Source organism: Giraffa tippelskirchi, chromosome 4 (assembly GCF_054371585.1).
Source record: "Giraffa tippelskirchi isolate mGirTip1 chromosome 4, T2T-mGirTip1v1.2.pri, whole genome shotgun sequence".
NCBI classification, from domain to species: domain Eukaryota; kingdom Metazoa; phylum Chordata; class Mammalia; order Artiodactyla; family Giraffidae; genus Giraffa; species Giraffa tippelskirchi.
In genome coordinates, this window is record NC_137278.1 from 93956751 (window position 1) to 93973870 (window position 17120).

The 17120-nt window shown below is 41.9% G+C and overlaps 1 protein-coding gene across 5 annotated transcripts in view; it reads right to left on the bottom strand.

Annotated features, from left to right (window-relative positions):
- Positions 1-346: 346 nt before the first annotated feature.
- Positions 347-17120, bottom strand: part of TMEM182 (transmembrane protein 182) — a 65922-nt gene continuing 49148 nt past the window's right edge. For all 5 annotated transcript variants that reach the window (XM_081591456.1, XM_081591451.1, XM_081591455.1 and 2 more), the window contains one exon: positions 347-3261. In XM_081591456.1, coding sequence (XP_081447582.1) covers positions 3041-3261 — 221 coding nt within the window. In that variant the 3' untranslated portion in view covers positions 347-3040. The remainder of the gene's footprint in view (positions 3262-17120) is intronic.

Genomic DNA, 17120 nt, shown 5'->3' on the forward strand with positions numbered 1-17120 from the left:
GAAATCATATTTTCTGGAGGTTGGGTAGGGGGTAAAAACAACATTATGAAGCGACTGCATTAATCAGAAATGTCATGCTATCATGTGGACAGGCAAAAGGATTAGAGATCATAAACTGTACTGATAATGCTATCGATCAGTCCATCAAAAACTAAGTATCTATAAGTGTATAATGTGGCCCCTATTCCCAGCAGCCTTGAGATGGTCTGCCAACCGTGCTAGTAGTCAGTCAGGTCAAGTAGAGAGAGAGTAGTAAAAAAAAAAAAAAAACCCACAAAAACAAACTTACACACAAACACACACATACACAAGTTGATAATCAATAATTACCAAACATTGACACCTCTTCCATCATATAAATATACTCTTATAAGTGGATTTAATCTTCAAATTCAGTAAATACATTTCATAGATTAGTCATAAAAGCAGTCAGTGTCCAGTAACAGTACACTTAACAGTATTAGCTAATAGCATACCTTCAACCCCAAATTAAACATCTTCATTCAGCATCTTTGTAGGGTTTTTCCAGCAGTTTCCTGTTCTCCCTGTCACAGGACTGAACTAAACTGCTTGGGCGTAGAGGAGAAGGAGAGAAGACAGTCTCCACCAGAGTCCAAGGTCACACTCACTTTCCTCTTACCTCACTCTTTCTGCAAGTGTCACCAAAAAGCTATCTTATTTACTGAACTGAAATTTTAAGACAAAAATCAATCCTCTTAAAAAAGATTTTTAAAACTTTGAAAGATTTGGAAATAAATCAATACACTAAATAGAGAAATAAAACGAAGCATACTATCTCAAATCAGATATAAAACTGTTACAAGAATATATCTCTGTTATTTTTAAGTGTATTTTACTTGTTGACACAGTAAATACAACTCACCTTTCCTCCATGGATTGTTGCTGAAATAGATCAGGCAATATGCTTGAATTAATGTGATCAATGCATTACAACTATTACTTCCAAAGTGTGGATCTGTGTAAAAGTGTTATGTACATCAGATATTCAGCCAGTTATCTTAAAATAAATAATGGTAGTCACACAAATATTAGAAAGTAAGACTAACCATCTGAAAACTACAAATATTCAAACCTTTACTAAAAAAAAAAAAACAAAAAAACAGCTTGCACATGAAATTCGAATGACGTATAATACACTAGAAAAAGGCTCCATTCCAAAGTTCTACCAAAAGGAATTGTTTTTACAGATGCCATGAGTTAATCAAATACATCTAGCATTGTCTGGAAAACTTAATAGCATGCCACAACTTAATATCACAGTCAACATGCATAACAGAACCCATAATTATTTTTGTAATAATCAGGCCAAAAGCAAAGAAATAAATGAAGCAATATAAAAATGAAACAGAAGAACACAAAGGAAAGTACCAGGAAAACGTTTATGATAAAATTGAAACCGCCTGAGAAACCAGTTAAGGCCCTCAAGTCTTTTCTTTCTTTCTTTTTAAACAGGAAAGTCCGGTTGGTAGGTAACCCCTAAAGCGCCCCGTGATCTGCACACACCTCAGACATTCATTTCTTTTTCCCCAGAGCACCCTCCCAGTAAACCAGGTTTAAAGGAAAAGTACAAGGTGTGCACAGGAGAGACAATCTTGGGACTAGGGGTGAGGCACCTGGGGACCAGCGCCTCTGCCACACCAGGCTCGCCTTCCAAGGGGTCACCCTTTCGTCCACCTCCGACTCAAGCCCATGGTGTCCGCAGCAGCTTCGGAGTAAAATGTGTGTCTGGAACACGTCAGTCCGCACACCACGCAGGCCTCTGTGCCTTCACTAGGCGAGTCCTCTGTCAGGGGGCTTCCAAAATGCAAATTAGACCTAGGCTTCTCAGATGGATGTGATTTCCATCAAAACTAGTGCCAAACAAACATCTTTGATATGCAAAATGTCTACTCTAGTGAATATAATCATTCCTACATTCCCCCCCACCCCAAGTTTTCCTCTAAGAGGTTAAAGCAAATAGCAGATCTGTAAATGCTAATATGCTTGCTGTAAAGCTGAAGACAGGGAGGGACAACAGGGAAGGGCATCAAATGATGAGAAGAACTACAACCCATAAGATCTTGGGGAAAGTTAATATTTCATAGTTTTTAATAAAGCAAGACTATTATCACCCTCATCTGGAAGCATTTTGGACGTTTATAGTGAGTGCATATTAAAAACACATTTCATCAGTAAATCTTCACATGCTGGACAGATTAGCAATATAATTTTTAGCTGGAAATTTTAAAATATCAAATAGAATTATGTACAAAGCACAGGCACTTGGTTTTTACATACTTTCAACCATATTCCATATACAATTAAACCACTTTCAGTTCATAAAAACCCAATCTGCATTATCTGTGATTTGGTATAGAGATTTGCTTCTTTTAAATATAGCTTAAGATTTAGAGAAGCATGCACAATTAAGTGAATAACTTAACATAACCAAACTTAATTTTGGTTAAGAAAGCAGAATAAATACAGGTTGGTTTTGTGGGGGCCCATTCTAACTGATGAGTTTGTGTGGCTCCTGCTAAGGGAGCAACTTCGATCTATTTTTAAGTGGTGAATAATCTGCTCACAAGAGCTGGTACCTATGTACGTGAATATTTACGTACAGAGAGATGAAGTGGAGTTAATTCTCTGACAACATTTGTTTGTTGTTTTACTCTCCCAGGAATTTTTCTTAACAGCAGCAGAAGTGAATGCCAAGGAGGCTTAAATCAAATCATGATTTGCCCCTGGTGATGGTATTTTGCACTTTCAGGCCTTTGTTACCTGCAAACTCCAACAAGTACGGTGAAAGGGATGAGGCCCATGTTAGCTGCAAACTAGGTTCCTGAGGGCACTTAGACAAGACTGAAGCACCTGGAGAGATTCTAGGACCCTCTTATGAGAGAAAATCACAATGGTTAATTCAAATAGCAACTAACAAGTTACATCAAGTCATTCTATGCCGGGATCATGGAGACAAAATGAAAAAAAAAAAAGCTCTGTTTTAAAACCATTCAAGGAGACACTAGAGGCAGCAGTCTGACTAGTGATGTATCTGAATGTGCCGTCCAACAACCAGAAACAGTAATCCAGCTAGCAGGGAGAAAAAAATCCCCGCCGGGGCCAGGAAAAATGACCAGCCGTACAGCACAGAGGGGCTGAAATCCAAGCAGTCTCTCATTTTCATGTGTCTGTAGCTTTCCATGTCAGCCACCGCCTGGACCCAGATGACATACAGCATCACCACCAGGGAAAACAGGACGCCTGAGGGGACAGAACAAGACACCTTTAGCCTTTCTGAAGATGTCTGCCTGAGAGTGCTAGCAGACCAATCACACAACCGATGATAAAACTGTAAGAATACAATTCTAGCTAAATCGCCTACTTTGTGTCAGACCTGCTATTGCATGCTTCCTAGGTACATCATTTATCTTCAATGTTCAGGGCATTGAGGGCAAGAGTTGCAGAAGAACAAGGACAATGGCTGACCTGTACTGACTGAGTGCTTACTGCGTACCAGGGGCTGTTATCAGGTGCTTGTGAACCTCAGAGTCAAAGATCCCTTGTGCTATTGTGAAAGTCGCTTAGTTGTGTCCAACTCTGTGGGACCCTGTGGACTGTAGCCTGCCAGGCAAGAATCCCTCTGTCCATGGGATTCTCCAGGCAAGAAAACTGGAGTGGGTTGCCATTCCCTTCTCCAGGGAATCTTCAGGGATTGAACCCAGGTCTCCTGAAATGCTGGCAGATTCTTTACCGTCTGAGCCACCAAGGAAGCTCTACCTAGCAGAATTTACTTTTCAACATTTATCCGTCTTTATTGTATGTCTCGTTTGTGATGAGCATTGTTTCATGTTATTTCTTTCAACATGTACAACATACTCATGAAACAGGTACTCTGAACCTCCAGTTTCAAGTTTATGCAAACTCAGCTGGTAGCTTTCCTAGCTGATTTTTAGTTCAAAGTCTTTCTTACTATTGTTATAACAGTATAACAGTTATAACTACAGCTAACTGGTGCTGTAGTTAAATGTGACAGTGAAAACAGAAGCCAAGTAAGTAAGTAACAGAAAAAAACCGAGATGGGGGCACTGAACTAACATAAAAGAACATATGTGACTCTTTAAAAAACTTTCTGTGGATTTGCGATCAAGAGCCTTATTAAATAAAAGAAAAGAAGAAAGAAAGAAAGGAGGGTGGGAAACTACTAAACAGAAGGCAACATAATTTATCAACCATTTTGATATAAAACTGCAATCCACCTATTCAAAAATACTGTTGGGATTGTAAGGGCAGAGAAGTATCATAGTGTGGGACCCTTGACTTTATCAAATAATATGACAGAAGAGCTTTATGAATGCTGAAATCTGAGACTACTACTAAGCACATGCTTTTCCATGTGACTGTGACCGTGACAGCAGAAGGAGGTGGTACCGCTGCACTGAGCTGCAGTCTCGAGAGTCTGCTAAGTTGATTCACTATTGAATGAGTGACAGGTCCTCATACATGAATTTGTCCCAAAGCAAAATATACTTCCAGCAGTCATGAATGGATATTGAGAGCTGGACCATAAAGAAGGCTGTGTGCTAAGAATTGATGCTTTCGAATCATGGTGCTAGAAAGGACTCTTGAGAGTCCCTTGGACAGCAAGGAGGTCAAACCAGTCAATCCTAAAGGAAATCAATCCTGAATATTCACTGGAAGGGCTGATGCTGAAGCTGAAGTTCCAATCCTTTGCCCACGTGATGCGAAGAGCTGGCTCATTGTAAAAGACCCTCATGCTGGGAAAGATTAAGGGCAAGAGGAGAAGGGGGTGGCAGAGGATGAGATGTTTGGATGGCATCACTGACTCAAAGGATATGAGCTTGAGCAAACTCTGGAAGATAGTGAAGGACAGGGAATCCTGACATACTGCAGTTCATGGGATCACAAAGAGTCAGACACAACTTAGCAACTGAACAACAACAGAAATATACCTGAGGTCACTTGCTATTTGTCCAAAAGTTCAATCCAAACTTTGTTAAGGATCTACCGTACTCTTTGAATGAATGAACTGAACTATCAAATATGAAAGCTCCACATTCTAATTGCTAGTCTGTCTGGAAGGTAAGCACCACCCTATGATCAGGATCAGAGGCTGGGAAACATGGAGAGAAGAGAGCTTTTAACGTGGGTTACAAGCCTAGCCATCCATCGCTCTTCTGGAGTTAACCATGTTCCTAAAGCATTTAGGTGTCCTTGCCCTCCTGGGTCATCAATTTCATAAAGAATCTTGAGAAGAAGGGTCCACATGTTATGTCAAAGTATGTCATCCTCAGAGCTGAAACTTTACCCTGATTATGATACAAGCTACAGAGTTGTGACGAGTCAACACAATGGCTTCACTAATTAGAACCATCCTTCACTCTGCCTTCTGATGTGAATGTAAACATCGCAGTGCAGAACAGAGCAGTCTAATCACTGCACAACAACTGGATCACAAAGAAACAATAAAGCCATATCTGGCCAGCACGCTTCTTGCAGAGCCAGGCCTCAGATTGTGACAACAATATGGTGAGGCCACATGTTGTCTAGCAACTCTGAGCATCTCAATGCATTTATTTCAGCAAATACACAGACAGTGTGCTCCGCTAATGTAAAGGTTTGGTTTAGTCATCTGCATACCCTTTGCCTTATGCAAACACATTGCAAACCATTTTTTATTATTTGTTTATATATATATATATATATATATATATATATATATATATATTAATCTTCCTTGCATAATGTGAATCTCTTTAGCTTTCAGGTATTTTTATTTTAAAAAATTTCCTGGGTGAAAGACTAGTAGCTTTATTCATCTTTTCTTCAAGAATAGTAAAACTCTTCATTGAATTTGGACTATATTTTTTAAAGTATTGTAGGGGCCTCCCAGGTGGCTCAGTGGTAAAGAATCTACCTGCCAATGCAGGAGACATGGGTTCCATCCCTGGTCCAGGTAGTTTCCACACGCTGTGGAGCAACAAAGCCCATGCGCCACAGCTATTGAGCCTGTGCTTTAGAGCCTGGGAGCTGCAACTACTGAAGCCTGCATGCCCTAGAGCCAGTGCTCTGTAACCAGAGAGGACACTAGCAACGAGAGGCTCTCACACGTAACTAGAGAGTAGCTCCTGCTTGCCACAACTAGAGAAAAAGTCCAGGCAGCAGTGAAGACCCAGCACAGCCAAGAATAATAAATAAACAAATAAATAAAATTATTAAAAAGTATTGTAGGACATCATGCAGATGATCCATAATAAGGAAGTTACATTTAATCATTGCTGTTCTTTAACGAGCAATTACATCCTGAAAGCAACGGATAATAGTTGTTTCTATCAATACAGTCTTGTTCACTGGTTGGAGACACAGTCCATTTACTTCATAACAGATCAGCTTATGATTATACCCCTGGGGTAAAACAGTGCTTCCCTACTCTCCGTAACCCATTACATCGCCAGTGTCTTATATATGTGTGTGTGCAGACAGACAGACAGAAGGAAAATGAACTAACAAGCATGGAGAAACTATCAATATTTACACCAAAGGCCAACAGTTCAGCTAAAACGGCAGCAAAAACTTACGACAGGGGCTGCATGAAGTAAGTAGCCAAAAGAAGAGTCAGGAGACTATTGCTTACAGTGGGACTGATCATACACATACATACATTTAGGTGAACTGGAGTCAAGTTCTTCATTCCTGAAAAAGGAGCCATAAATTTGAAAAGGAAGAAAGCTAGAATGAACTCTGTGGTGTCTTTTAAGAATTGAATGTGTTGGTGTGAATTCATGGTTTTAGATAGATGGATAAATGAATGAATACAGAGGCAAATGTGTGCACACACCTTTGTGCGTGTATGTACTTCCTGGCTGTTCCCTGTGAAAGTTTGGGAGCAACACCACCCCCATTCCATGGAGCACACCAGGCATCCAGATCTTGGCTTCTGAACACGAGATTCAGGGCATCTCTGAGAAACAGTCGAGTTCAGGCTGGGACAGAAAGTACAAGACGAATCTGGAACATCATGTTATACCAAAAAAGCACAGGCGTGCTCAGAGAATAGTGTGGGCATTCAGAAAACACATCTTGGGGCTTCTAGCCAGTTCTAAGAACATTTGACTATTAAACAAATAATGATAGAAGCCCATTACATCTCATCAAACAAAAGAGGGATCCAAGAGCCCACAGAGATATAAATAAGCAAGTGAATATATAAGTAGAGAGAAGGGAATGCCATTCATTCAGAATGCCGACTTATAAATACAGAAGGAAGAGCTGAATCAGAAATCACCGCCAGGTGATCATTTTAGTCAGAATTAATTCAGGCAAGAAACAAAAATGGATACTAAAAGTAGTGGATGAAATTTAGATGGGAAATAAATATTTACATCAGCTAAGAGTCTCTTCCCACAAAACGTATATTAGTCGTAAAGAAAAAACAGCAACTTTACACTGAAGGAACCTGGCAAATCCCACTTTACTCAAGGGATCAAAGTTGGTAAAACCAGGGACATGACAGACTGATGTCATCTACCACTGCAAGAGATTCAGTGAGAACACAACGTAACGGCTGTGATACTGCAGCGGAAAGGGAAGAATCTAAATCCAGTACTGAGGAAGTATCAGACAAACCAACTCAGGAACGTTCCAGAAAACCACAGGCCTGTACTCTTCGAAAGAGCCCAGCTCATGAAGGTCAAAGAAGGATTTGTTCTGGTTTGATGGATACTCAAATGACACATCTAAACACAGAACATGTTTTAGGACTTGATTCTTTTGCTTTAATAGACATTGTTGGGAAAATTAGCAAAATATGAAGGGAGTCTCTGGGTGAAGGGGCTTACCATTTCTCTGTAAGTCTGAAAATATATCAAAACAAGAAACAAAATGAATGAGCAAAAAAAAAAAAAGTGTGGTGGAAGTGTGTAGCTACCTGTGCTGGAAGTGAATGTGGTGGGGGTGGGGTGGGAGGAGAGGATGTGTGTTCACACCCAGAGAGATGCATCTCCTATCGGTGGGATATTGTGACTATTGATGAACAGCAGTATTACTGATGTATGGATCAATAATGTATGGATGTGAGAGGTGGACCATAAAGAAGACTGAACGATGAAGAATTGATGCTTTCAAACTATGGTGCTGGAGAAGATTCTTGAGAATCCCTTGGACTGAAAGGAGATCAAACCAGTCAATCCTAAAGGAAATCAACCCACAATACTCATCGGAAGGACTGATGCAGAAGCTGAAGCTCCAATACTCTAGTCACCTGATGCAAAGAGCCAACACTTGGGAAAGACTCTGATGCTGGAAACGATTGAGGGCAGGAGCCGAAGGGGGCAACAGAGAATGAGATAGTTGGATGGCATCACCTACTCAATGGACACGAGTTTTAGTAAACTCCAGGACATAGTGGAAAGACAGGGAAGCCTGGCATGGTGCAGTCCATAGGGTCACAAAGAGTCAGACACAATTTAGTGACTGAACAGCAACAATTATTGATATGGTCCACCCACCAGGTGAAGAGTCTCCTGTGGGTCAGCACTAATACTATGGAAAAATCTTAACTACAAAAAGAAATTCATAAAAACATAAGCAATAGCTGTCCTGAGAGACAAGTGAATTATATTTCAAACCCACTTGCCACAGTGATTTTAGCAGGAATAGAAAGTATTGCCAATATTCAGGTAATAATTTTTTTAATGAAGTTATATTTAAATTAGGTCATACATTTTAAAGCATAATTTATCTCCAATTGAATTTTATAATTTCTATTTTTTGAAATCTAACAAAAATTCATAAAATAGCTTACTGGAGGCATAATCAAAATATGGTCCCAAAGCCCATGAAGCTTTGTGATCATAATAAAACAAATAAACAGACAAATAATTACGGCATATCAACAACAAGGCGGGTTTCTTATTGGCCATGTGGTAAGGAGTCATTCAAGCTTATGATTATGCAGTTTCTGTCACAAATGTCACCAATGCAACATGGAGAGCATTTTTTTGTACAAAGGTCATTTTCTGGCCTCATGTCTTTATTTAGTCAATGAAACCTATGTATTGGGTATTATCTATCAGATTTTTCAAATACTTACTACTTTTTTAGATTTGCATGATAATTTCTGACACTAAACATCCTTTATATTCAATACTCTGTACTCTTTCTCTCTCTCTCTTTTTATTTTCTTTTACTTTTTGGCCATTCCCCTTGGCCTGCAAGATCTTAATTCCCTGACTAGGGATTGAACCCACATCTCCTGCATTGGAAGCACAAAGTCTTAGCCACTAGACCACCAGGGAAGTCTCAATACTCTGTACTCTCTTGTGAAACAATTATTGATAGATTATCAGATAGAGAATGATTGTGCAGGTATATCCATATCTACTCATAAGTAGTGAGGGGTCTGATCTGAGAAGCAGTTTCATTTAAGGCCAAGAAAGGGTCTACTGATGGTAACTGAGTTTCGGGAAGTATTTGGTGGTTGAAGAGTACAGGGTTGCAATCTGTCTACCCTGGTTCAGGTTTACTGTTTAGAAAGTTTAAACTTCACCAGCTGAGTAACATTGAGCATGTTTTTAACGTCTCTGTGTCTCCGATTCATCACGGGTAAAATGCAGATGATGTCAGTGCCCACCAAAGAGAGCAATAAGTGAAATGAACAGCGGAAAGCACTCCAGGAGCAAGATGCCCCAGACAGGACGAGCACATAACCAACACTGAGCTTTGGCATACACTCTTGCTGTGGCTAGAAATATCATCCTCTGAAACCTTCTGAAGCGTCAGAGTTTCTCACGTGACGGGACTATTTCAGGACGGGCCAAGAGGCACGAGAAGAAGCTTGCTGTGGATTCTCCTTTCTGAGACTTCATGGAAGCAGAGAGCAAAAGGTGGTTTCACATGTCTGCCGGGCCTTACTGGAATCCTCCACCAGGTGGCGCCCGTCACCTCACAGCCCCCGTCTAGGGGACATTTCAGAAAGAGCATCAGGTGAATGCAGACTGGAGCTTATTCATATTAAGGACGTCTTCTGTTTCCACTGTCGAGTCAAGCAAGCCTCTCTCCCCTCCACAGCAGCCCCTTAGTCACAGGAAGCAGAGATTCTTCCTAGGAAAATCCAGCCCGTGTCAATCTGATCATTCAGACAAATCTATACCTCATGTGCTTCTCTTCTACATAAGAAAGTGTATGTGAAGGGAAAAAAGGCCTCAGAAAACACATAACATAATCTAGTGAAGAAAGCAATATGCCTTGTCCACTGACTACTAGTTATTTTCCAGCAAGTGACAGTTTGGGGAAAGGGTGTGGAATGAAACAGAATATTCGCCAACAAATTAAACCCCTCACAGTACCGAGTAAACAGTGGATGTTAATGATACACGTATTTTAGAAAAGGAAAATGAGGCAGATGGAAACCCACTCTGCCCGTCCAGCTTGGCAAAATTCATTCCAAATCAGAGATCCTATTTATAGGCCAGAAAGTCTTGTCACCGGACACGTTTAAGACTCCTCAGGGTGGAGATTAATTATTCAGTGCATTCATTTGTCAGGCCTGTTACTCTAGTTCTCAGCTCAGATACATTTTTTAAAAGGGGGTGGGGAGCATTTATTTATCCAAGTTTTAACTTGAAGCTTTTTTCAAAAAAGTTCCACCAAAGCTATTACTGAGCAGGCCTCTCTCACATCCTCGATTCACCTGGGCAGGAGTCGACCACAGTCCAGGTGGTCCCCAGCAAGGATGGTGCAACCAGCCAAGGCTGGGGGTGGGGCAGTGACTTCTCTCTCCCCATCACACCCTCCTCCCCTCTACAGCCATCATCTGGCTCAGAGGTTAAACTGACTGTGATGTGTCCTTTTTGAATTCCTCCTCTGGGAACTTGTCCCTTTGCTTTAATGTCACATACAGGCAGACCTTGTTTTACTGCACTTCACTTCATTGTGCGTCTCAGATACTGTATTTTTTAGTAAAGTGAAGGTCTGTGGCAACCCTGCACCGAGCAAGTCTGTCAGCACCATTTTTCCACACACCATTTGCTCACTTTGCATTTCTGCATCACATCATGGCCATCCTCACACTATTTCAACAGTTTTCACTGTTGTTATACTTGTCAGGGTGATCTGGCATCGGTGATCTCTGCTGTTCTTCTTACAAGAAGATTACAACCTGCTCAAGTCTCGGATGATGTTTAGCAATTTTGGGCAGTAAAGTATATTTTAATTAAGGTCAGTACATTTTTTTAGACATAATGGTATTGCACACTAATGGATTACAGCAGAGAAGGGTCTGGAAGCAAACCCATCATCTCTTCGAGGTGCGCCTGTGTCTACCACGTTGACTCCCATTCAAAACCAAGACAGGGCAAGTCTGATTCTAACAGTCTGTGCCACAAATCTCAGCTGATAAGCAATGTGGAGAAAAAAGAAACTTTCAAAGACGCATCTGAGAAAGAAAAGTAGTACGACTTTAAAGTACTTTCATAAATAACAACTCTTCTAAGATCTTCCCTATTTAATACCAGCCAAGGCTGACTTACTCTGGTACTTGATATTTATAAAAAAAAAAATGTCAGATTGAGGACATTAAAATTCCACACGAGAATAGTATCAGAATCCAACACGATGATTTTCCCTGACAAATCCCCAAAGGTAACAACTGAAGATGCAAAGCAAGTGTACAAAAACAGGTACTTTCATCGCAGCACTGTTTACAATAGCCAGGACATGGAAGCAACCTAGATGTCCATCAGCAGACGAATGGATAAGGAAGCTGTGGTACATATACACAAAGGAATATTACTCAGCCATTAAAAAAAATACATTTGAATCGGTTCTACTGAGATGGATGAAACTGGAGCCCATTATACAGAGTGAAGTAAGCCAGAAAGAAAAACAACAATACAGTATACTAATGCATATATATGGAATTTGAAAGATGGTAACGATAACCCTATATGCGAGACAGAATAAGAGACACAGATGCATAGAACAATTTTATGGACTCTGAGGGAGAAGGGGAGGATGGGACGTTCTGGGAGAATAGCATTGAAACATGTATATTATCATATGTGAAACAGAACACCATTCCTTGTTCGATGCATGAGACAAGGGCTCAGGGCCGGGGCAATGGGATGACCCAGAGGGATGGGTGGGGGGTCCAGGAAGGGGAACACATGTAAACCCATGGCTGATTCATGTCAATGTATGGCAAAAACTATTACAATATTGTAAAGTAATTAGCCCCCAACTAAAATAAATAAATTTATTAAAAAAAAACAAAACAGGTACTTTTAGAAACATAAGAGTCACCTGTACACCTGCGACTCTAGATTGAGCACAAGGAAAAGCTGAGCAGCCACTCTGCATTTCCAGAAAATCAGAGACACTAATTCTCCTTCAACAGTACATCTGCCTGACACAGCAGCAATGGCTAGTTATTATTCATCACTATTTCCCTCCACTGCCCACCTCCAACAGACCAGAGCCCTGAATAAAATGCTCAAGTCCTGTACTTTGGTGTATATTTGGTTCCATACTGAGAAGTTATGCTTTTGATTTTCTCTGAAAGCCCACTTCTTGCCTGCTAAGAAGATAGAAGCTTTAGCAAAGCCACCCGGCAAGCCCTTGCAGGTCCTCCAGGCCAGTGTCCCTCACAGGGAGGCCCCCTCAGCTCCCCCGGGGTCAGCGGCTATTTATAGTCTGGATCTCTCGCTATAGGGACTGGAGAGGGCAGGGGCGCTCAGAGTGTGTGTGCCTGTAAGTGGAGAGCGCCTGCCTCCAGGCCATCAGCAGTTCTTCCCTGATCCCTCCTGCTGTTGATCTGTTGCCTCCACACTCTCCTCTGCTCTGACCATTTGGCTTTATCTGGAGGAAGATGTGAGGAGTCGGGCATGACCCCTGAGTCTCCTGTGAGCCACGCATTTGGTCTCAGCCAAAGGAGAGTGAATATCCGACATATGTCCCTGGGATTCTATGAGCTACTTTTTCTGGCGTTAGGGTAAAAAACGTCTCCTGCAGTATGCATCCATCACATCTGTGTTTTCTCTAGAAATGAGTGTGGTTCACCATGAACTACTACAAATTCCACTGATCTTTTAAAGGAAATAAGAAAACACACCACAAATCCCATGTGCTTCTGAGTCAGTTTTACCCTCTTGAAGAAGCATGTCATGTTCCCTTCACATCCACTTACCCCGCTGACCCATGTTTTAACGGGCTCCCATCCCTACCCTCTTAGAAAGCACTGTCCTCCAGACTAGAAGGACATGCTCGGGGGTCTGCCGCAGGTGGCACAGGGTTTGTACAGCTCACCCCACTCACTCCACTCACGTCCCTGGTGACCCATGGCAGCATGTGAAACAGCTGTCTGGACAAGGAAAGGATGTGCCCTGCGGTCACCAAATGGGGCAGGAGTTGGGCCACAACTTGGCCTCCATCACCTTCCAAAGGACTCATTGCACTGCCAAGGTGTCCTTTCCTTTGGCTAGCATACCCTGGGCCTGGAGTGTGAGTTTCGAAGTTTCTCTGACTTAAAAGACCAGTGTGCAGTCTCACCAACATGAGATGCTAACAAGTAATTTAGCCAAGATTCAGAAGTATCCCAGCTCTCTTGACCCAGGAGAGACTCTGTGGAGCTCTACATCCAGCAGAGAAAAATATAATCCCAGGTTGTCATTCAGGAAAAGGTGATTTCAGTTATGGAAGAGAAATCTCTCTACCCTGTTGTTCAGTCACTGAGTCGTGTCCGACTCTTTGTGACTCCCTGGACTGCAACACAACAGGCTTCCCTGTCCTTCACCATCTCCCGGAGTTTGCTCAAACATATGCCTATTGAGTCGATGATGCCGTCCAACTATTTCATCCTCTGCTGCCCTCTTCTCCTCCTGCCCTCAATGTTTCCCAACATCGGGGTCTTATCTAAATAGGTGGCTCTTCACATCAGGGGGCCAAGGTATTGGAGCTTCAGCTTCAGCATCAGTCCTTCTAATGAATATTCAGGGTTGATTTCCTTTAGGATTGACTGGTTTGATCCTTGCTGTCCAAGGGACTCTCAAGAGTCTTCTCCAGCACCACAATTAAAAACAATCAATTCTTTGGGACTCGGCCTTCTTTATACCCTGATAAGCTGGTAAAATACTATTTTTAGCTGTAAAAATATGGATTTGTAAAAAAAAATGAATTACCACCCAATGTCAGTGTCCCAGAACATCCCAAATCCTGTCCTCATTATTTCCTGTACACTCAGGGATCTTACTCATCTGCAGCAATTCCTGCATTGATGTCACTCTGCTGGGTGTTAGGAACATTCAGCCACACAATGATTTTCTCCACATAATTCATATGTTTTTTAATGCCATGCCTTCTGACATCTTTCCTATCATATCGGGTATCACCGAGTACGGAGAAGCCATGAGTCAGCCCTCCAAAGCTGAGTCCCATGGAGTTCACATTGGAAGAAAGCTCAGCAACTCTTCAGGCCTTGGAGTGGTGTGGCGGAGACTCACTTAAACAGACTCGGGGGCTGTCACGTCCTGACAATCACCTGGCACTTGGTCCGGAACTGAACTTCCGTGGGGAACACATGGCCCGGCCGGAGGAGGCATCTGGCCCAGAGCGGGAAGTGGCGACACAGGGCCTTCAGACTGCCTGAGCCGCTGACCGAGCGCGACCCCACCCCTGCTCACAGGGACAGCTGTGACGTCAGCACGCCACGGCCGTGAGTGGGATGCGCCCGAGCAGCCTGCGCGCTGGGGCCAGAGTCCTTCTGTGAGCACTCACCAGCAAGGCCAGTCGGAATGTGGTTCCGCCCTCTCAAGGCCGTCTGTCCAAATAAAGAGAGAGTATCTTGTTTGTGGTGTGGATAAAGTAGCTACGGCAACTGCGGGCCCGGCCACACCTGTTCCCAACTGCCAGGCCCAGCATGGAGAGTTGGCATGGGGAGACCGCGAGGTCTGGAGTGACCAGCAAGCCCGGAAAAGGAGAGGTTTTGGAATACTTGCCCCCTGGAATGAGAACTCTTCGTTTTGAAAACGTGACCTCTAACCATGGAAAGCTCGATAAATTCTATCCAGTTTAACTCAGTAAATGACTACATGCATGGTTCCATGTTGAATACAGTACAGAAAAATCCTGGCTGCCCCCAAAACCTAGTAATCAGAGCATATTTTCCTAATGTCTCTATAGAATAGTCTGTAAGTTTCCATTTCCAACTCTGAGAGTATTAATTGCCTATTAAAAAATCTGGGGGTGGAAATAGTAGACAACTGAAAGATTTTTAAAATTTGTCTCTCAATAACACTCAGGCTTATGCATGATTTATTAAAGCCCCATAATTGCTTTAAAAGATGTGTCTCATGGTGGAAATTGCTACTAGACAGTAAGTTTCAGGTATTCCTGAGAACATCACTTTTACTATCCAAACTGATAAAAAAAAATAGTAATTTAAAAAATCTCATCCAATGAAATACCTCCCTGTGTTCTTAGGAAATAAATGGCCCTACATAAACAGTAAATAATTGGTCTGTGAAGGAAATTACAAGTCAGATTTGAAGTCTTCTTGTAACTGTCTGGTGGAGTGGCTTTCAGGACCAGGTTCCTGGAACACATTGACTCCTCCCTTTTGCATAAAGACCTAAGCCAAGAGGACCTCAGCCCCATACCCAATGCAGCCAGAGATCCACTGAAGAGAGAAAACCCACTGGTCAAATATGAATCAGATGCTTCATCTTCCTTCAGAGTCCTCAGCCAAACTAATTCCTTAGATACACAATTTTCTCAAACAAATTATAAAATGGAAAAAAAAATGACCAACAATTTTTTCAAAAGCACTGCATACACACAAACACACAATTCTCTAATAAGACAAAACCCAGGATCACAGTATCTCTGAGTTTAAAACAATCAATCATGTTGCCATAATGTAAGTACTGGATATATTCCCTTTATGGAGAAAGGTTTAAAAAGATGGAAAAGCAAAGAAGAAGAAAGAAAGGTTTACACATTTTAGTAGAGGGAGATTATTTCTGGGAAGATCATGTGAAAATATACACCATAACTAGACCTTTGAATGAAGTGCGAGTAGAGTGTGATTTGGGTGAGAAAATACATTTGCTGAAGAAGATGCTCAGTTTTAAGGCATATACGGGATTCCAGTTCAGTTCAGTCGCTCAGTCGTGTCTGACTCTTTGTGACCCCATGGACTGCAGCACGCCAGGCTTCCCTGTCCATCACCAACTCCCTGAGCCTGCTCAAACTCATGTCCGTTGAATAAGTGATGCCATCCAACCATCTCATCCTCTGTCGTCCCCTTCTCTTCCTGCCTTCAATCTTTCCCAGCATCAGAGTCTTTTCCAATCAGTCAGTTCTTCACATCAGATGGCCAAAGTATTGGAGTTTCAGCTTCAACACAGTCCTTCCAATGAATATTCAGGACTGAGTTCGTTTAGAATGGACTGGTTGGATCTTCTTGCAGTCTAACGGACTTTTAAGAGTCTTCTCCAGTACAAAAGCATCAATTCTTCAGCGCTCAACTTTCTTTATAGTCCAACTTTCACATCCATACATGACTACTGGAAAAATCATAACTTTGACTAGACAGACCTTTGTCAGCAAAGAAATGTCTCTGCTTTTTAATATGCTGTTTAGGTTGGTCATAGCTTTTCTTCCAAGGAGCAAGCGTCTTTTAATTTCATGGCTGCAGTCACCACCTGCAATGATTTTGAAGCTCAAGAAAACAAAGTCTCTCACTGTTTCCATTGTGTCCCGATCTATTTGCCATGAAGTGATGGGACCAGATGCCATGATCTTAGTTTTCTGAATGTGGAGTTTTAAGCCAACTGTTTCACTCTCCTCTTTCATTTTCATCAAGAAGCTCTTTAGTTCCTCTTCACTTTCAGCCATAAGGGTGGTGTCGTGTGCATACTGAGGTTACTGATATTTCTCCCAGCAATCTTGATTCCAGCTTGTGCTTCATCCACGCTGGCATTTCACATGATGTACTCTGCATATAAGTTAAATAAGCAGGGTGACAATATATATAGCCTTGATATACTTCTTTCCCAATTTGCAACCAGTCTGTTGTTTCTTGTCTGGTTCTATCTGTTGCTTCTTGA